The following is a 22025-nucleotide window of genomic DNA, read 5'->3' as shown; positions in this document are numbered from 1 at the left end:
TTGAGAGAAATTATTTTCCTTCCTGTAATGAGAAATTATTCCAAATGCAAAATGAACTTTGTTGTATTAGTGAAGTTATAGAGAAACTGGAGCCCTTATTTTGCTGGTGGGAATGTGAAATGTAGCAGCTGCTGTGGAAGACACTCTGGCAGCTCTCCAAAATAAATGTAGAGTTATCAAATAATCCAGCAATTTGACTCCTAGGGATCTTCCCAAGAGAAATGAAAACATAAACCCACACAAAGATTTGTATGTGATATTCAAAGCAGCACTATTAATAGCCAAAAAGTAGAAACAACCCAACTGTCAATTGATAACTGAATACACAAAAATGTGGCAACAATGGAATATTATTCAGTCATAAAAAGAAAGTACTGATCCATGCTAAAACTTGGTTGAACCTTCAATCCATTATGTCAATCACAAAAGACTACATACTGTAGGATTCCATTTTAATGTAACATGCAGAATAGGCAAATGTATAGAGACAGAAAGTAGATTTAGTAGTTACCAGGGGCTGGGGAAAGGAATGATTGGGGGGTGTGTGATTGCTAATGGGAATGGGATTTCTTCTGGGGTGATGAAAATGTTCTGGAATTAATAGTGGTAGTGGTTGCACAACTTTGTAAATACACTGAAAACTATTGAATTGTACACTTTATATGGGCATATTTTATGGTATGTGAATTATATCTTAATAAAAAAATTTAAAATATATCGAAACATTTAAAAAGATGAGGAAGATCCATAGAGCAGTAAAATAGGCAATCGAGATATAACATGTAATGTATTACTTTGTGCAGGATGGTCAGGAAAGGTCTGATGAGGGTTTGGAATGGAAAGGACAGATTAGCATGTGGGATGTGAAACCGGGAGGACTTGGGGATGATGGTAGAGAAGAGAGGGAGAATATGGAACCAAATGACTGGGATATGATAACAAGGGAATATGGGAATACAGGAATTTAGAGCTAGAAGAGCTCATGAGCTATTTTGGACAAATGTAGATGCTATAGACTATCCAGATGATATCCATTAATCAATTTGATATGCACCTGAAGCTTGTGTGACCTACAGTAATATATAAAGATTTGGGCCGAGACTAGTTGTAGATAAACCTTTTAGCCATTGCTAAAAGCAAACACCATTCCTATTTTTAAATATCTCCTATGTCAGGCCCTTTGCAATTTTTAGGGAGATATAAGTAAATATAATACAGTGCTTGCCCTCAAGAACTTCAACCCAATTGTACTGTATGGAAACTATTACAATTGTTTTGAGTGGTATGAGTATATATTTAAGGTTGTGGAATCCTATAGAAAGGAGTCAGTATATCTGAGAGATTTAACAGGCTGAGAAAACATTTAAGCCAAGTGTGGAGACTAAATAAGAGCTGCAGTTAGAGGGAAAGCATTCCAGACTGAGGGAACAATGTGAGCCAACACAGTGGTTGCAAAAATTTACCTGGTTGAGTGGAAGTAAGTTCAAAGATCTATAATTCAAGTTTCAAAGAATCATGGGTGATAAGAAAACCTGTAAAAGTAGATTTATGGCTAGTTGGCTTTATTTTTCAATGTTTTGATATATATATATTTAAAATACAGCCAGCTATGGTCTTTACATCTTCACAGAGACTATGATCCAGGAGATAATGTTAATAATGTAAGTTTTAGGACAGAGTAATATAAGCATCCAGGAAGTATAAAATAAGGTGAATAAATTGTTTATGACATGTACAGTTTGAGCTAAATTTGCATAGGTTAAGGCAGTCTGAAACAAAGGTCCTAGGTTCAGGTGTGAGGTGGGTGCCATAGACTGATATTTTTATTGCAAGTACATGAAGGTATAGGATTAGATGAAGTCATTTAGAAAGCGTTAAGTCTGAAGGTGAATGATACAATTCTGGAGAACACTATCAATTTAATAGATGAACAGCCATTTAATGTATGGACAAACAGTTGAGATTCAGCCTTTAGAGAGGTAAATGAATCTAGAAGGTAAAGGACGTTCAGTGAGCATGCACTTGCCTTTTTGTTGTTGTTAAAGGTAGCAAAACCTCAGAGCAGTCATTCTGACCCCTACAAAATATGCAGGTTAAGACTAAAAAATAAATGAAAGTAGTTTGGTGGCTTCCTGTTTTATTGCTATCACTGGCTCTCCTTTGTATATAGAAATGTGAGATTGGGACATAGCTGATTTATAACACCCATCAGGATGACCTTAAGAGTTAGAGTTCCCTGTGAAATATGTTGATTTCTTCCCTGTATATTAAAATCAAAGATTGCTTTTAAAACTTGTTAGTAGTTTTGCACTGAGTGCACTGTTTACAGAGAAGACCCGCCCCCATCCCCCTCCTGCCAATACATACACTTGAACACCTACAGCCACCCCTCCACCCCCCGCAATCTGATCCTATATTGTTTCTTCCTTTACAAAAAGTCAATATTCAATGTCTTCAAATGCTTACATTCTAAACACCTTGTCAATGCCTAACTCCTTCTTGGAACCATTCCAGCTCCTGTAGCACTTAATTTGTACCACTCATTTGGTATTTAAATCATATCATTGCCCTAGTGATTGACTTCCTGGTTAGATTTTTCAACGTGTATTTCAGAACCATTTTCTATGCTTCCTTGTTGCTTGTATTCACTGCCTGTGCTACCTTTAATATTCATGTGTTAGGGATATCAACGTTCTATTAATGCAGCTAGAGAATGAGGATTATTCCATTTAACATGACTCTCTTAGATTCCTCTCACAGAAAACATATTAAATTGGATTTTCAGGGATTGAACAAAAGGCAACAATTGTACTTAACTGAAAGGCTGTTCATAATTTTTCTCCTAGTTAGCTTCTTAGGAATCTTTCGTTCACCCAGATTTATTTTCTAAATGTAGATTTGAGCTTGCTAAATAACTTATTAAATAACTTGCACAAACTTTTAGGCTAAACTTGAGAAGGCAAGTTACTAAATGGAGGGAAAGATTCAGTCAGAATAGCAGTAATTGTAACTGCTGGAATATCGTACCTTGAAAATTTATTCTTACCACTGAAACAGTAAAATTAAGGATGTAGTGTGAAATAATTTTTTTAAATCTTGGAAAATACAGAGATGAAACTGCAGCAAGACAACTATTCTTTAACATATTTTTCTCGGTCTTTTAAACATAGTTACTGTGCAGTCAGGAATTAAATTTATCAATTGAAGGTAAAATAATGGCACAAATAATTTACAAAGTAGGTATCTGGTCATTTCTGATGTTCTAGGGTTTTCCAATACTAAATCAAGTAACAATCTGATCCAAGAGAATCAGAAAAACTATCCAGCTTTCTTCTACCTTTTTATTACATTCATTGAAACTTAGCTCAAACTGATGTAAAACATCCAAGATTTTCCTTATATAGGCAATTAATTTACAAACAGCAGCTTGTTTCAAAACTCCAACATTTAGCTGGTTGTAGAACCCTCATGCAATTTTCCACAGTACAGTGAAATGTACATGGTTAGGTTCCCAGAAAGACCCACAAAAGTCTAAGTAGTTTGGAAATCAAGTGTCAATTATAACTAAAATACTTCAGAAACCATGATTTTTAGCTTCCTAGTATGTTAACCCTACTGTAAAAATGCAGTTTTATTGAGATATATTCTTCACATACCATATAATGACCCAAAGTGTATGATCTGTGGTTCAGTTATCACATAGCTGTGCATTCATGACAATTGATTTCTGAACATTTTCATTATTTCAAAAAAATAATAAAAGTAAAAATAGAACTGAAAAAGAATACCCAAAACATCCCATAACCCTTATGACACCTATTTTTCTTACTCATCTGTTCATACACTGGATAAAGGATGTGTCAGTCACAAGGTTTTCACAATCACATAGTCACGCACCTTAAAAGCTCTAAGAGATTATTCCATCACCTTCAAGAATCAAGGCTATTGGACTACAATTCAACAGTTTCAGGTATTTCCCTCTACTCCAATTAAGATTGCTTTTGAAGGCCACGGTGACCTTATTACCCATGAACTATTCCCCGGACTCATACTATTTAAACTGACACTGCTCTTAAACCTCTCCCTTATTTCATGGCTTCCAATTCTCACCCTTAAACAGATGAGGTTTCACTTTTAGTGACTTCTTCAATGTTCCAGCCATTGCTTCAACAGTTGTCCTTTCCTACTACTTTTTTACATGTATAACACTCTTTCCTGATATTTTGACCATCAAAAAATCATTTGTCGGATGGAATTGTTCTCAAGGACACATTTCTATTAACTAAGAAGGGTAAGGAAAATCATGAAGTGAGAAATAGCAGAATAGGGCTTTCTTACATTCTTATTATGAACTAGTGTAAAAAGAGATGTGGATTTTGGGGGAGTATTTTAGCCATTGTTAAAATGTGTTTCTTTGTCAATAACAAGCCCTGAGAATTGGTGGGGCAATCTTTATTTGGGAGGATTCTAATTGTTGAGAACGTTCTACAAGTCATCTTTCCTTACTTGAGGAAAGGTATTGAATGTCTGCAGTACAGTACAAATATGCATACAACATGTTAATTATTTTGTGGCCTGTAATTGCACTTTCAGATCTATTAAGGTTTATTATTAGTTTCTAGAAAAAGAGCAATTATTATTCTTGGTCCACTTTCTTGAAGGAAGATGATGTTGATATCAAGCCTGCAAAGAAAAGTGAGGCTCCATTTACTCATAAAGTGAATATGAAAGCTAGATTTGAACGAATGGCTAAGGCAAGAGAGGAAGAAGAACAAAGAAGAATTGAAGAACAAAAGTTACTACGCATGCAGTTTGAACAGAAGGAAATTGATGCAGCACTACAAAAGGTACCAGGCTTACATATCCTATATATTCCATAGCTCTCTTTAAAGAAAATTAAGTAAAAAAAAAAAGTTTTATGAAAAATAAAAATATATAGCTTTCAGGAAAGATTGAGTTACTGGAATATCTTGTAAAATGCACTTGTAGCAAGCATACTAATTTTTTTTTTTTAAAGTACATTTACTTTCAAAATTCTATGACTAACCCATTATCCAGATTTTGTTGTAATGTGGTAATACGTTCACTTTGAAGGATACTGCTCTGAAAAAAAAATGCTGTTATAAATGTCAACCTGAATGCTCTTATTTTAATACAGAAAAGAGAAGAGGAGCAAGAAGAAGAGGGTAGCATCATAAATGGCTCCACTATTGAAGATGAAGCACAAATGAGATCAGGAGCTCCGTGGTTCAAAAAGTCTCTTAAAAACCTATCAGTTGTAGACAGTGAACCAGTTAGATTTACTGTTAAAGTGACAGGAGACCCCAAACCAGAAATTACTTGGTGGTTTGAAGGAGAAATATTGCAGGATGGAGAAGACTATCAATATGTTGAAAGAGGAGAAACTTACTGCCTTTATTTACCAGAAACTTTCCCAGAAGATGAAGGAGAATATATGTGTAAAGCAGTCAACAATAAAGGTTCTGCAGCTAGTACCTGTATTCTTACCATTGAAAGTAAGAATTAATCACTCTTAACAATCTAACCTTTATCCTTAAAAAGAAAAATTCCTTAAAAAAAAATCACTTTTCTTCTTCTGTTTTTTAGCTGGTGACTACTAGCCCTCTTCCCCTCTCCCTGGAACTTTCTCTCTTCAACTTTCTTACTACATCCATCTTTTCTGTGAAGGGGCCAAAAAAGGGATCCAGAAGTGCCACTGTGTTGACTTCTTATTCCTTTTCATAAGTCTTGAAAACACAAGTGCATTAAAGAATACCTTCTTCCTTTTCAAATGAGCACCAGATCCATTGCCCTGTTGTGCAACAGAAGTCAATAAAATGTGTATTTTAATTGGGGAAGTGGAAATATTACTGAGTAATCCTACTGGACCCTATTACAAAGGCTGTGTATTTCCCATGAGTTCAAATAATTATGCTAAAAAATAAATCAGAAGTAGAATGCATTACTTTGCATGAAAGAATGCTATTTATGAGCTATTTACTTAAAATTAGTCTGAAATAGTTGAAATGTAGTGAATTTGGAAGTTACCAACTTGAGTGGGCTTTTTTTCCTGAGTAGTAAATCATTTTGATCATTGTAGCTTCAATCTTTCAGTAAAGCAGATATATGGGGGATGGACAGGGGGGGTACAGAATTAAACCTTTTATAGAAAAGGAGGAGCATGGTGAAAAATTAAATAGGACTCTCAAGAGCCCAGAAAAAATCTGATAGAAACCACTACATATAGAGTTTTGAGTGATGAAAAATATTAAGTGTGTTTTTCAAATGTGTAGAATGTAATAATCAAATTTGTGAAGCAAATTTATGTTGTGATTTTGCCTGAACAAATTATATTTTAATGAGAAACTTTGTATTAACAGCTCATGCAGGAAATAAACACTTTCAATATAACTGAAACTTAAGATCTGAGGGATTGGAATTTAGGAAAAATGGCAAATCTTCAGTTTTAAATTCTGATCTTTAAAATGAGTTTGTAAATAATTAGCTACCATGTTCTAAGTTGTTTTGTATTTTAATTTCTGGAAGACAATTTTATTCTACAATGTAAACCCATAATAAAATAACTTGTGTATTTAAAAAAAGGTCTTTTGGTAAAGACTTCTGAAATAAGACACTTTTTCCTTTTTATTATTAGAATCATAAAAAGTTCTCATAGAACTTTAATAAAAGTCAATTATAAAGCAGAGACAAAAACACTCCTTTATAATATCCATCAATGTACATTTATTTTTTTATTGAGGAAACCATAATCAATACAAAATTACAGCAATCATGTGCCCTTTTACATACAATGCCATTAAAGCAAGCTCTAAACCACAGTTTGTAAAGTATTCAATTTACCTCAAGTCCAAGCTGCATCTCCCTAAGACACTGTTCCCATCACAGTAGCCATTTTAAGCCAATCTTCTTTTTACACACGGGTAGTTTCTGTAGAGAACACTTTTCTCAGGACGAAAATGCATCGAGCATGCATAAGAAAAAAATATATATATGCGCAAATACATTTAAGAGTTCTATAGGGGTATCACTGAAGAAAATAAAACTCTGGGATTTCTTTGCTTCTTAAAAGCACTAATTAAAAAAAAACAAGAAAAGCCGTCTAAAATTTATACCATGAGAAGAAAACTCAAGTGACTTACTAAACAAAAAATAAGGTTATTTTCAGAATCAAAATTATTTTTAAGTAGGTATTATTAAAATGCATTTAAAAATGAGGCAGAATTTGCAGAAAATAAAAGACATCCTCACTGAATAGAAAATGTTACAGTTACTCTAGATAACAGATTATTTTCTAGGTAGTACTGGTTCTCCTGGCAGGGTATTCAAGCAAATGAAATATTATCACTTCTGAACATATCCCTATTTCCCTCATAAGGAAGAACTTGACTACTCCTACTCAAACCTACCCTTATGATTTAACTTCCAAGATATCTGTTTAAGGATATAATTTTACAATGTTCATAAACCACTAGCATCAAATTACTAGTTTTAGTATTAAAACCATTTTCATTAATTAAAAATAAAAGTATACTTCTCATTTTAAAAAGAAATACCAGACCAGTTAATTCTAAGTATCATCACACTAAGTTGTCTTAAAAAAATCAAAACATTGTCAAGTTTTTTTAAGTGCGAAGTAAAATAAATCAGTTCTATTTCAATCTAAACATACTGCTTCTAACGCTAACATCCATTGCATACAAATCAACTGGCTCACCTTTTCTGCTTTCCATTTATTTCAAGGTTAAGCTTAGCGCCATTTTAAAAATGCTTAGAGTATCAGTGAAGTCTTATGGTAACGAATAAAAAGATTCTCATGAGACAGGAACAATGCCTCAATATCTATTAGCATTCACCTATATTTTCTTTTATAAAAATGCAAACTACAACTAACCAAAACTTCGCAGGTTCTTAAGGTTTAAAGAGCCCCTTTATATTATCAATTGCAACATACCTATCACTGACTATTAAAACACATACACACACACACACACGCGCGCGCACACAAATGTGGTGCAGTAGCTACATAACTTAAAAAATTTAACAGTTCATGGAACATTTAAGATCAAGTGAATAATACTTTAAAATGAAAAGTGATCAAAAGCAGGTACATTACACCCTATACCATATTATGTATGGGAATACATTTCATATTTCTCAATTATGATTTGCCAATTTTACCTTCTACATTGAGCCCTTCTATGGTCCATGCTCATCGGCTCACCAATGGCATACACTCAAAGGATTCCTCTTTATGGGTAACTATCTCAGGACCTGATTTTATGAGCTATGATTTGGTGCTTGCAGCATCTTCAGCACTGTGTGTGAAAATGAAGGCAGTATTTTTGAATAATTTTCTTTGTTGTAGAGATAAGCAGGAGTTTTAAAAGGATCAGCACATTTTAGAAATTGAATAAACAAAACGGATATGATGCTGCTTTAATACATTCATCTTAACTCAAAATAGGTACCAGTTAAAAACATCTATAAGACAACACAAACATTTTAAACTGGCAAAAATAAAATAAATGCAGTGTCAGTTATTAAAGTATTATAAATCAGAAAAATATTGATACAGATTATGAAAGGTTATTTGCTATACAGTTAACATTTCACTGATGCACATGCCTTTTATCAAAACATACTGCCAGTATTCCTTATAATTTTTCCTTTGTTAGCACATATAAGTTATGAAAACGAAATTGTCTAAAAAAAGTCATAATAAATCTCTGACCCATAATGTCCTTACTGAATTACTACAGTTCAAGAATAAGAAAAAATAAAGAATTCATAGCTTTGGAGGGCAAAGAAAATGTCCTGTCAATCATATAAACAGACTGTGAAGGCTGTTGAAGTTTCCGACCAAGTGATTTCCTAAATCTTGAAAACTATCTAATTGTCCTTTCTTAATTGTAACAATTCTTCCATATTTGGGAAAAGATACAAAATAACTGGATGTAGTTCAATTACAGCAGCAATCTACTCATCATTTTTTGTTTTAATAATAATAATAAAAAAAACTAAGATAAGAAACATTACCCAGAAATGTAAACAGTTGTTTCAACAACTTACAGACTTTCCACTGAAATGGTAGCATAAATAACAAAATACATTTTGGGGAAGCAATAGCAGATTGCTTTTGAATACACAACCACAAAAATCTCACAGGGACAACATTAATGTACTGAAATATTTATTTATATATGTCCTTAGGTTGTGCTTACCTGTTGCTTTTTGCAGCAGAACCTAAGGTGGAAGGTCTGGGAAGGCACTGTGAAGTATAAATAATTGCACTGTTTGCAATTAATAAAGATTTTAAACCTTAAATGAATCAAAATCAACAGCCTCCATTTTGTGAGTTATGATACTGACTCCAACTGAACTATTTTTTCAGTTTAATTAATAAATGCACCACTTTCCTAAAAGGTCATCTATAAAACAGTATCATGCAAAATACTGAAATTGTTCATGTCAATACCCTAACTCTAAAGACAATAGATAACTCCTCCTTAACTAATAAACTTCAAACTAGAACTATATACCCCAATCTAAATAAGGGTAAGGGAAGTCACTCCAGGTTTGATAAAACAATCAAAAACATTTCTAGTATCTACAATGAACTGTACTATTTCCCACCCTGCAGGTAATCTGAACATTCACGTCCTTGAACATCTTCCTTTAAAGTATATTCAAAGCAACAGATGGTGCTCTCCACCAAATAAAGAACTAATTATTTATACTTAAGAAATGGTGTTAAAACTGCTACATTGCTTATTATTTGCAAACTGAAAACCACTTCTGTCTGATACATTTCAAGTCTTTCAAATTGAGATATAAGATATGCATATTTTACACTGAAAAACAGTATTTTAAGAGCACCAGTGAGTAATACTATTCAATTTTGTTAATAATAGTTTTCTTTAGCTACAGCTAAAGCATATCAAAAATACTTACCCATTAAGCTCACTACAAAAAAAAAAAATACAGACCTACGTATTAATCTATGTTAAAGTAAGAAGCAGTTATGTTTTTCCAAGATATTAGCACTGTATTCCAGCATAATATTCACACAAAGTATGGCATATGCATTATGTGGAACATTGACAAAAAGATACTGTTGCAGTTCATCAATTTGTCATTCTGATGTACTTACAGTGCAATGCTCCTTGAAGGAACACAATCAAGGATGATACACAGCACAGTCCTCCTCACCCCTACAGAGCTAGTTCTATACTGGCTGGATCAAACCTGCACTTCAACAGACAATGGCAAGACAGACTGTATTTGCATGTAGTCTAATATATTAATATGCAAAGAGCCAACAAATATGCAAAGAGTAAAACAATGGATTTCAACAAAATATCAGAACTTCACCATGAGTGTTAAAGAGTAATAAAATGATTTCAAGTACATAAAAAAATTAAGTTGATTCAATGATTGGACTTGTGCATTTACAAAACAAAGCTTATCTATACTGCAAAAAAAAAGAAAAAAAGAAAAAAGAATAAAAGCTTGAAAGATTCCATACCCCAATTATGTTTCAATGGTAGATGCAATGTTTCTATATTTTTTGCATACTATTCACTTTTCTACCCTAAATTCAGAAAGAAACACACTAATATTGTACACATTGAAAGAGTTGCTTTACACGAAAAAAATTCTTATTATACTACTCATATTCACTATCCGAAAACTGTTTAAAAATTAGTTACACAGAAACAGTCTTGGAAATCAAGTAATTATCATTAAGAATAGAAAGGTTAACTGTTATAGCAGCAGTACAGGTCTGAAACAGTGGTCATGTATAAAAGGAAATTTCACTGTTAATGCAATGGAAGTATGCCAAAAGATCATTGTACACACATGCAATTTTTAATCGAACAGAAGGAAAAAAAATGAAGATATCAGGATTACTTGTGCTGAAACAGCCAAATACAATAAATGGAAAGATCCTCCAATCTACTACTATACTGCAAGGGGGAGAAAACATGCCAGTGTTTAAAAACTCAATTAATATTTCACGGGGAAAGCTTATATATTTGTGTATATGTATCTTAATTTACCATTGCTAAGAAAACATGAATCCTTTAAATACCCACATATCCAACTTACCGACACAGGAGGTTTCATATCATTTATTGTAAAGCACAAAACAGGCATTTTAAAAGTGAAAGTATACATTGAAAAAGTACATTTATATCACAAAGCATCGACCACATAATAGTTGCAAATACATTTGCTGGAATGTGTACATCTACACTAAATACTAAAAACAAAACCAATTTTCATTTCTACACAGAAATATTAACCTCCTATCAGTAGTGATAGATATTTTGTACATTTTCAAAAAAAAAAAAAACAAAAAAAACTATTTTTTAAACCAAAAACAAAAATTAAGATCTTCAGCAAGTCGTCTGCATCCATATATTTAACAAAGGTTTTTTTCCCCCACACAATGAAGCAAATACTGTATTGTCCACTTCTTATTATTGGCCCTGTGCAGAAGAGATACATAAGAAATACACAAAAAGTTAAAGAAAATCCTTTAAACGGAGCTAACTCAGGAGTGAATCCTTTAAGAAAGAAAAACTGGTTAATATAAATGGTGGTGGCTTCTTGCATGATTTGCAAATCCCTGGGGAAGAAAATTTAATTTTTAAATCAAAGGCATTGTAGAAATATTCAGCACTCAGAGGCCAGAAAGCATTATATAAAACAAACAAAAAGACCCCAAAAATACACCACAGTACTTCATTTAGATGGTATACTTTGCCAGGTAAAAATTTAAGAAGGCAAACACTCTCCCAAAGAGACAGACAGCAAGCATGCAGAAAATATCATTGCAGTGGAAATCAGCAAATTAGCAAATTTATTATACCTGAGGTGCTGGAGGATGCTGTGGCATTCCCTGTGGACTTGTCTGGGCATAGTAGGCTGCTTGTTGTCTATAATACTCAGCCCAGGCTGCACTATAATCTGGTTGACCACCTGGTGGAGCCCCAGTGGGAGCAGGAACTGCTTGACCTTCGAAAAAAGAACAACTTTGTTGCTGTAAGCACAATTAAAAGCCCCAAAGAATCTCATTTCTAATAAAAACAATACCTTGCTTCTTGTAATATTCCTCCCAAGCCTTTGAATAATCTTGTGTCTGCCCTTGTTGACCTAAAAAAAACCCCCTAAATTTTAATACAAAATTATATCCACTGTGAGTAACAGGTTACAAAGACAAAAGCATAGAGGGTCAGACAGTTCCTGTTTTATTTAAAATATTCATTAGTGCCAGAAAACTATCTTGTAATTTTAAAAAGTCAATGTTCTTTATCTCCTTCTGTCTTGTAATCAAAATTTTAAGTTCTAAAACATCCCTATGAAGAGAAAAACAAATGAAACCAAAATCCATGTAGCTTTAGCTAAGAAATGTAAGGATTTAGGCATATTCTTGATTCAATTCCAAATCTTACAAGCTGCTAATGCTCTAATAAGTTTGGAAAATGCTTTAAGTAATCTATAAATCTTCAGCTCCAAAGTAGTGATGATCAGCAAATGAGAGGGAAAACCTTGGCCTCTCAGCCAATTGGATCTTTTGTAGAATAGGCTTTAAACAAAATATGAGCCTTCACTGGAGAAATAGAAAAAATATTTCTGAGAAGTTAACAAAAAACCACTTAAAGACTATTAACAAGACCAGACGAAGAATTCTGTTTTCTGCTGATTAGCGACCTATAAACGTGCACAAAAATTAAGTCAAGAAAACTTTAGTAAGATATTAAAAACTTCACATAATACAATTTTATTTAAAAATAACCTGACAAAGGACATAAAGAACAATTAGTGAAGAGGTTCTAAACAATAGATGAATGAAATACACAAAACCCAAACAGTTTTTATGAGTGGGTTTTTTTCTAAAAAGGGACACTTATCTGAAGATACTAGCTATATAAGACATTTTTGTGACAATGAGGGAAATTTAAACATGGTCTCTTGATTATTATCGAAATAATGTATTTAGAGCAAAGTGCCTCCAATGTTTGTTGAAAACAGCTACTTAAAAGCAGTAAGATCTCCTGGTGCTCTGGCTGGTCCCTGCCCCATCCCCTCACTGGCTTGTGGAGTTGGCCTGCATTCCTTGTATGGATTCCTGTTCCCAGTTCCTCAGGGAGGAGAGTAATTCTCTTGCAATGCTGGCAAGTATGTATGTCTGGTGGTGGCCTGAGGGACTCACTGTCCCAGAGCTTGAATGGCATGTAGGCAGCTCTTATAGCTTTCCTACAGAATGCTGTGGGAGAACAGTAAAGTCATGCTGCCTGTAGGACACACAGTGCAACATATGGGACCATAAGGAAACTACTTCCCAAGGAAGAGGAAACATTCAGAAATGTATAAACAAGATTTGATGAACAGGCAAAAAAGATCAGGGAGGCCCCTACACTTTAGCCTGGGGCTATTCCCTAAACCAACTATACGGATACCCTGATGGAGAAAACTTGCACAGGTCAACCTGCAAAGACTGAGAAGGTGTTTTCTTTTTTTCCTTCTTCTTCTTTTTTTTTTTTTTTGGTTAGCTCCTGGCAGTCAAGGAAAGATTTGTCATAATACTAGCTGTATATAAGATTAAGAGTCTAAATTCCAGTGATAACACACTAAGTATCAAACAATTCAGGTTTCAACAAATGGTCACAAAACAAAGTGAAAGTCTAGGCAAAGGAGATTAAAGCATTAGAAACTATCAATGAGGAAGACCAGACCTTGGTTATACCAGACCAAACTTTTTTATTTTTTAAATAAAAAGGTCTGAAAGATGCTTAAAGAGCTAAAGGAAAATTTGGAGAAAGAACTAAAGGAAATGATGAAAAAGAAAGACGGAAACAATGAGAGTAGCAAGACAGATGGAAGTTTGGAAAAGGAACCAAACTGAGCTGAAGACCATGGTAAAAGAAGTTAAAAATTCCCTAGAGTGGCTCAACAGTAGATGGGAGCTGACAAGAAAGAAGCAGAAAACTGAAAGATAGGAAAACTGAAACACTTCATTCTGAGAAGCAGAAAAGAGAATGAAGAAAAGTGAACAGAACACAAGGAACCTATGATGCCTATAACACACTGCAGGAATCCCAGAAGACAGAAAAGGGGAGAGAGACTATTCAAAGAAAGAATGGCTGAAAACTTCTCAATTTAATAGAAGACATGAATATACACATTCAAGATGCTCAGAAAACCTGAAACAGAAGAAACCCAAAAAAGTTTACCATGTATATATGTTTCCACAATAAAAAAAAAAAAAAAGGAAGGAATGAAAGAGCAACTAAAGAGATAATGACAATTAAATCCAATGTATGATTCTGAATGGAATCTAGTAAGGTAGGAGAAAAGATTCAAAGGATTATTGGGACAAATAAAAAATCAGAATACAGTCTATAAGATTCACATCAATGATAAATTTCTTAAACTTGATAAACCATTAAGTGTTCAAGGAGCATGATGCACACATACTACTTAAGTATTCAGAAAATGGACTGATAAAAAGAAAAGTAGGTTGACAGACAGATGGAAGAATGGATGGATGGATGGATGGACTGATTGGCAAAAGTGGCAAAACATTAAAATCAGTGGATGGATCTGGGTATCTGGGGGGACAGGGGTATGTTGGAGAACGCTGTATGGGATGTGTATTATTTTCTAACTATCTTAAAGTATTTCAAAATAAAAAGTAAAAAAAAAAGTCTTGGAAAAAACACAATGTGTCTTCCCATTCATCTCCTTCATTGAGCAGTATTTTATTTAGTTTGTAATTCACTGGATTTTATAAAGTAATTGTAACTAGACAAAATATACTGGAGCACAGATATACAAGAAGCTGTCTGTCAGCTGTTGACAATAAAACTTCATAGTTGTAGAAAATAGTCTATCTTTGCACACTGGTCACACAAAAGCAGAAAAAGATTTATGATGATCAACTTAAAAAAACTGTCTTCTATGGGCAACAGCAGAGAAATCCCATATACTATTTAAAAATTCTCATACTTTTGTTTTCCAGAATTCCTTCCAAAGAGAAAGTTCAACATTTTGATCTTATGAGGAAATTTAATTCGAGCAAATGTGAAACAGGTTTAAATATTTAGAAAACTGCCACACACACGGTGGAAGCTATAAAATAAAACTACACAACAGCCTTCTCTTACAAACTGCACACCTGAAAACCTGCAGATTTGAAGTCAAATCTGGTTAAGATAGCAACAATGTCCACTTTAGGTTTATAAAAGGAACTAAACCTTTTCTAAGAGATAGTCATTTTAGAGGCAAAATAACAATATGAGATAGTAGGAACAGGGAGATGTAGCAAGAAAATTCGTCAGGTTCAAAATATTCTAAGAACAAAAACTACAATCTCCAAACTCCAAATACACTGTGCAAAGTGAAAAGTAAACAGGTTAGATTCTAAAAAACAACACTTGCTAATAAACATATAAACATTTGATGTTCTAATCTCAAAGGTACGTAAAGAAAAATTAATTTCACTCTTCCAAATCTGAGGGGCGAATGTGCTTCATTTCTGCCCAGGTTAAAGGAGAAAAAGAACCCTTTCTATTTCATCTACTTATAAGTTGGCACTCTCCTGGTCTCCTGTGCATACCCTATTTTAGAAACGTTCTTAACTTGCTCCCCCCCCCTCTTCCTCTCTTCAGTTTGAAACAGAGTTTTGACGTCAGAAAGTTCAGTTTATACTTTAGTAGAACAATTCTTAATATCAACTTATAGCTTTACAATGTATACTTAAGATTTCATTTTTTCTGAGATAAAATACTTACCCAAGAGGTCACATTTAACACCTTTTTTTAATAGTTTAAGAGCCAGCCTGACTTGTATAGGTTCTTACACTTAGTTATCTCTATATACACCTGCATCTTCCTCACAAGGTACCAGATGCTAAGGATCCAGAACCCATTCTACCAGTGCTTAACATGTAAGGGCATCCCTCAAATAAAATTTTCCAAAATATCTTCAAAATAATGCAGAGAACATCTCTGGCATTTGCCCCAAATAATAATCACCTCTCTCTTCACTTTGAAACCCTGTTTGTTCTCTTTAGGGTCTTTACCTATTATAAAAGTTCCTTACATTTTAGCTTCAAAAATACCCACCTCCTCCAAACTGCTGCCCTTCCTTTTAACTTTAAAACTCCCTTCTCTAACCCCTAGAATCTCATCTTGAAGAATTTTTCTCTGATGCTCTCCCAGGGTAATCTTAGTTTAAAACTGTTTCAGAAAACAAAGCTAATTTTGAAAACTTAACTTGCATCTGTTTTAACAGAGGTTTACTTATTAATAAGTAATGGCAAATTTAGTCTGTTTAATGGTGGGGTTTTCTGTTCTTGACAAAAAAAGCTGAACTTGTTTTGTGAAGATTACAGTTGGACTGGAGAATCAGGAAATAAGGAGGTTAATCCTAGTCCTTGCCACTGGAAGTCAAACCTCAGTGTCTTTAAATACGTTTGAATTTGGAGATTAATATCTATCTCCCTGATTTTTTTTCTTTTTTTTTTTTTTTACACATGGGCAGGCACCGGGAATTGAATCCGGGTCCTCGGGCATGGCAGGCAAGCACTCTTACCTGCTGAGCCACTGTGGCCCTCTCCCTGATATTTTATAACTCCATTTTTTCATTTCATTTAAGAAACTCAAAGATAGAACTAAATTACTTGTTTTATGCTATTTTTGGTTATACTACAGACCTTGAGGACAAATAATATACCCAGAAGGAATGAGAGCAGTTAAGCAAACAGTATTTTACAATAAGAAAAAAATACATAGGAAAAAATATATCGACCCTGAAGCTATCACATCATGGGAAATGCTCATTAAAAACCTGATTAAATTACCTAACATTATTTTCTTTAAGAAATATGCAGGAGGAAATCACTCAAACCATTCCAATTTGCTTATAAAATTAATAGCTGATCATGGTATTGCTATAGAAAAACACAACAAAAAAGGCAAAGGGGGCAAGGTTCTTCAGTCAAACATAGTGTTAATTTAACAACACGAACATTTTATATTATTTTTATACTGCCTTTCCCCAAAAAGGATTCAAGATAATAACGTATAATTTGCAAAAATTTGAATTCGGATAATTAGTAGAGAAATGCTAGAAAATGAAAGTAATATCCTGCGGATTACATCTGACAAACTCATTCATTTGGGGCAAATAAAATGTAAAGATTAAACAAAGTAAAAAAAGACTATATGTATTAGTGACCATGTTGCAAATAAACAGTAAGAAATTAATAAAGCACGAAAGTCAAATGCATCCCCTATATTCACCAATAGGCCTTTATTTTCACCCATCTTTAATAATGTAGGGAACATCTCTGCCATATTACTCATTGTGAAAAATACAACTTGGAGCTAATAGTTTTTATTCATGCTCAACTCTTTAAAATGGTGATGTTATTTTATTAACATTAAGGTGACAGGTGACCACAGATCTTGACCACTTTGCTCTTACAGCATGATTATCAATAACATTTCCATTCTCAAAAGCATCCCCATTTAAATTATGTGGACACCCTAACTAAAACACACTGTTTTTGAGGATAAATAGTAATAAAAAGGATCTTGTAGACTTTTAGCTGTTTTAGACTTTCCCGAGATAAGCTGGGTCACAAAAATATAAATTAATGAATCAGTTATAGCTCTTAAGGTGTAACAATTAAAACCATATTAAAAAAAATCACATTCCAAATGTGATTTTGGAATGGATTTTGGATTTTGGATTTGCCTGAAAATGGCAAATTTAGGAGACAAGTTAGTGACTCAGACTACCTTAGAGTTTAAATTCTGATTCTACCACTTGGTAGTTGTGTGAATGGTTTTCCAATCCGTACATGTAAAATGTGACTGAGGACAGTTTTTTTGTTCATAGCAGTTTGAAATATTTTCAAATCACTTGACTAACAACTGTACCTTCATTAGATATAATAACAAGAAGCAGAGGGTCCACAGCTATCATGACCACAACTGCATTCTCAGCATCTGTCACCATGCTTAGCATGTGGCATGGGCTCTATAGTTACTGATGAGCATGGCTTTTCTAGGTGAACATTAATCTTTTTCATAAATGCAAACATTAATTTACTTCCTCTGTCACTGTAGGTTATATCTTGCCAGCTTATTTCAAAGCAAAAATAATACATCTCACACAACCAATTTATGCTTAGAGATCTAAAAGTTAATCTTATGCTATTTAGGCTGCTAACATACTTAACTATCTTTGAGAAAGCTGTAGGTAATATTCAAATGTTATATATGCCAGGAGAGAAATTTGTATTTTCAATTAATAATCAGTTAACAAATGCAATTAGAAATAAGATTTCTTTGTGTGTAACCATAAATTTAAGAATTATTTGTAATGATTTTGTCTAAAAGTTCACGATTTTAAGAAAGCATTCTTGCTCCATTATTCTATATTTCAAGATTTTTAAAGTGACTAAATGGATGAAAGTAGTCCAGGCTAATAAAAACATGGTACAAACACGATTTTATTAAAATCTTGAAACTTCAAGTGTGTTACCTACTAAATGTTTAATTAAACTGAACTTAAATGTATAAAACAAGAAATACAGAACATACCCATTTTCTTGTAGTACTCTTCCCAAGCCTTGGTATAATCAACTTGTCCAGCTGGAGCTGGATTCTGCTGATCTCCTTATTCAAGGAAAAGACCAAAAAACAGGATTAAAGTTTTTAAAAGGCAATTTAGGCTCTTTCATTCTGCTTCTGGGTGGAGAAATTGATAGTAGCTTGCTTGGGGCAATGAGAGCAGGAGGGGTTATAGTAGTATACCTCCTGCTAATGGCAAAGACAGGGTGCTGGGGGTGCAGAGGTGGCAAACAGAAGATGGCCAATGTGTTTGGAAGACTGACTACACTGAACGATATAAGTAAAGTGATTAGACAAATAAGAAAATATACAAGACACTAGGCTTCTCAAAGTTACGAACATGGAAAGGGACAAGGACCTTGAAGTGTTGAAATGGTATAGATATGAACAACAGGGTTTTAAAAAATACATGTATGCAGAATTCTCGCCTGCCCCGTCAGACCTGCGTTCAATTCTCAGTGGCTGGACATGCAAAAACAACAAAAACATACATGGATACAGAAATAGTTATAGATGTTTATTTTATAAATGTGGATGTAGGTATTCATGTATGTACATGCATTTTCTAGCTATGTCCACTGAGAGAGGCTAGAAGCAAAGACACATCAGTGAGCATGAGTACCCCCAGTTTGGTTTCAAAATACCATCCTCTACTAAAAGAATTCAGAACTCATGCCCGGAAAGCAAAAAATTAGCATGGAGCATATTGTATCAGAGATTAAGTAAGTGCTTAAAGATGAGCACGTCAAAAGGATAGAGGACCCATCTTAAAGGTACCCTTGACTGGCCAAATCTAGTCAGGAGTACTAGACTAGATTATTGTCCATCAAAATAATAATACAAATACTTTTAAAATACACCTTACTGAATAAAAACAGGAATCCATGCTATATAAAGAAATAAATGGACAGAAGATGAAGGCCCTTACAGTAAAATGGCATCTAATAAATGTAGAATGAATGACGGAAACAAAATTACCATCATAGTGGTAGTGGAATCAGATGTTATCAATGAAGGCTTACGGCTGATGGGCATAAATTTGACAAGGATTAGGATAATAGTATCACCTCAGTATAATTCCCCAGAAAATATTAATAAATTTCAAAGGTAAAAATGGTGATTTTATGATACAGGAACCTGGCAGACGCCAAAATGAACAGTGATCACCATTACCACCTCCAGAGTAGAATAGGTTAGCCTCATATGACACCTGATATGAAAAGCAGAGCATCATTACTGAGGTATCCCTGCCAAGTAAGCTCGATTTAAGTTTGGTCATGAAAAAAGACTGCAAGGGGCCTAGGTTGACAGTCATCCTATAGAATCAAAGCAAAGGTCTGTACTCTTTATAACACAAAAGAGAAGGAAAGACTAAGGAACTATTCAGAATGATGAGACTGAAAAGACCTAATAACTAAAATACTTATGTTCCAAGATAGGATTTTGTATCAGAAGAGACAGTTGGGATAACTGGTGAAATCCGAACAGAGGCTGTGAACTGGGGGAGCAATGATATGTCAATATTAATTCATTGATTTGAAGAGTTATATGACTCTTACGTATTTTTTTATGTATTTTTGGAGAAATATACTCAAGAGTATTCAAGTCTGATGGAGGATCACGTCTATAGTTTAGTCCTAGATGATTCAAAAAAAGACTAATGAAATAATGAATATGGACATACACACAAAAGAATGACAGCAAACACTGTGGGGATGGGGGAATAAAACATGAACAGCTGGGATATCTGGGTGTTCTTTGTACTGTTCTTACAATTTTCATGCAAGTTTGAAATTATTTCAAGGTAATTTATTTTAAAAATGGAAATTTTGCCCACTGAATTACAACTGAATATTAGAAATTCAAGGAATTGAGCAGAGACACACTCACATATAATCCCAAACATAATTTTTGGCTTTTACTCACAAAATGTTATTCAGTTACCAGTTACCTTGTCCATTAGTTTGGGTTGTAGTAGGTGCACCGGTAGGAGCTGCAGGTGGTGGCTGTGCTTGCTGCTGGTAATAGTGAGCATAATAAGCAGCCCAAGCTGCTGAATTTGGATCTGTTCCTGCCTTAGCTAGAATTAATAAACACAAGTTCAAAGTTTGCATTTAAACTCAATAAAAAAAAAAAAAAAAAAAGAAAAAAGCTTTCTGACAAATTTACAGTACAAAATATTAACTGGACACCAAAACTGAAGAGAAAATAGAAATTCTCCAATTTTTCTATTATTAGCATTTATTGCAGAAAATAGGCTTGGAGACTGACTTCTGTAGGTTAGGTAACTACTGAGTGGTAGAGCTGGGATCTGAATAAAAATTTTTTGACTCCAATCCAATGCTCTGTCTCAAATCATTCTGTGCCCTTTTTTCTTTTTTGGCACAACATTCTATGTGGCAGATGACTAAAGGAAAAGATTTCTAGGGAATAACCTGTACAAGAAACAATTAATTTAGAACTATCAACTTTGTACTGTCTTGTTTTCAACGAAGAGACAATACTTTCTTGGGAAAATAGAAATGACTGGCTACATTACATCACGGAGATTGTCCTAAAACATACATTCGATATCATCAACCTACTTGAAATTCTTCATCTATTCCCTTAATCATCAGAATGGACAAAGTTTTTTAGTTTATTATTCAATACCTTTAATGATCTGGACACTGGCTTATCCTCTCCATTCCAGACTCATCTCTCCCTTCTGTCAATAGTTTCCCAACACTCTTAAGCTTCAGCTATAATGAATCAGCTGTGCTTTTGAGAAGTCACCACACTTCTTAGTTACTTGGTCAGCTCTCACTCATCACTCATAGATCAAATTATATGGGAACACTGAAACCTCTTGTGAGAAAGTAGAAATCGTCTACTGATTCTGTTCTTTAAACTAGGAATATCATTTGATATTTACAGGTATATCTTTAAGTTTGTGTCCACAAACAGAACGTAAATTTCTTAGAGTCTATATCTATATGTGACCTGTTTAGTTGGGATTCCAAATGGGTAGCAATTCATAGCTGCTTAATGTTAGTGAGGCATAAGGAAACAAGCAAGGATTTCAAGAAAAAAAAAATTGTATCATAATAAGGTGATAAAATTATGAAGTGTTTTTTGGCACCCTTCAAACCTCTCTCAATCAATGTACTAACGTTCCATGTTGGATAATTCCATGTAATAGTGTCATCATCTGAATAATACAAATACTTCAGATGACACCATGTCTGAATAGAGAAATGGCGATAAAACACATTATTTAAGAAGTGATATTTGTGCTTGTTTGTGTGCGTAAACCATTTAAGAACATCAATTTTATAGCATATTTACATAGAGCTAATATGTACTGAGAACTTA

At 33.8% G+C, this 22025-nt stretch overlaps 2 protein-coding genes across 21 annotated transcripts in view; one reads left to right on the top strand and one right to left on the bottom strand.

Moving 5' to 3' along the window:
* NEXN (nexilin F-actin binding protein) overlaps positions 1 to 6852 on the top strand; it is a 211841-nt gene extending 204989 nt beyond the window's left edge. For 3 of the 8 annotated variants that reach the window (XM_077120543.1, XM_077120539.1, XM_077120538.1), the window contains 3 exons: positions 4662 to 4847; positions 5159 to 5516; positions 5608 to 6852. In XM_077120543.1, the coding sequence (XP_076976658.1) occupies positions 4662 to 4847; positions 5159 to 5516; positions 5608 to 5621 (558 nt within the window). In that variant the 3' untranslated portion in view covers positions 5622 to 6852. Of the gene's footprint in view, positions 1 to 4661; positions 4848 to 5158 lie in introns of all 8 variants that reach the window. The other 5 variants (XM_077120540.1, XM_077120544.1, XM_077120541.1 and 2 more) reach the window with 4 other exon arrangements.
* FUBP1 (far upstream element binding protein 1) overlaps positions 6726 to 22025 on the bottom strand; it is a 33475-nt gene continuing 18175 nt past the window's right edge. For 4 of the 13 annotated variants that reach the window (XM_077120527.1, XM_077120528.1, XM_077120532.1 and 1 more), the window contains 6 exons: positions 20623 to 20751; positions 18642 to 18716; positions 12121 to 12180; positions 11897 to 12042; positions 9243 to 9289; positions 6726 to 8336 (listed from right to left, as the gene is read on the bottom strand). In XM_077120527.1, the coding sequence (XP_076976642.1) occupies positions 8306 to 8336; positions 9243 to 9289; positions 11897 to 12042; positions 12121 to 12180; positions 18642 to 18716; positions 20623 to 20751 (488 nt within the window). In that variant the 3' untranslated portion in view covers positions 6726 to 8305. The other 9 variants (XM_077120531.1, XM_077120533.1, XM_077120536.1 and 6 more) reach the window with 6 other exon arrangements.

Source organism: Tamandua tetradactyla, chromosome 11 (assembly GCF_023851605.1).
Source record: "Tamandua tetradactyla isolate mTamTet1 chromosome 11, mTamTet1.pri, whole genome shotgun sequence".
Taxonomy (NCBI): Eukaryota; Metazoa; Chordata; class Mammalia; order Pilosa; family Myrmecophagidae; genus Tamandua; species Tamandua tetradactyla.
This window is presented reverse-complemented; position numbering and strand designations above follow the sequence as displayed.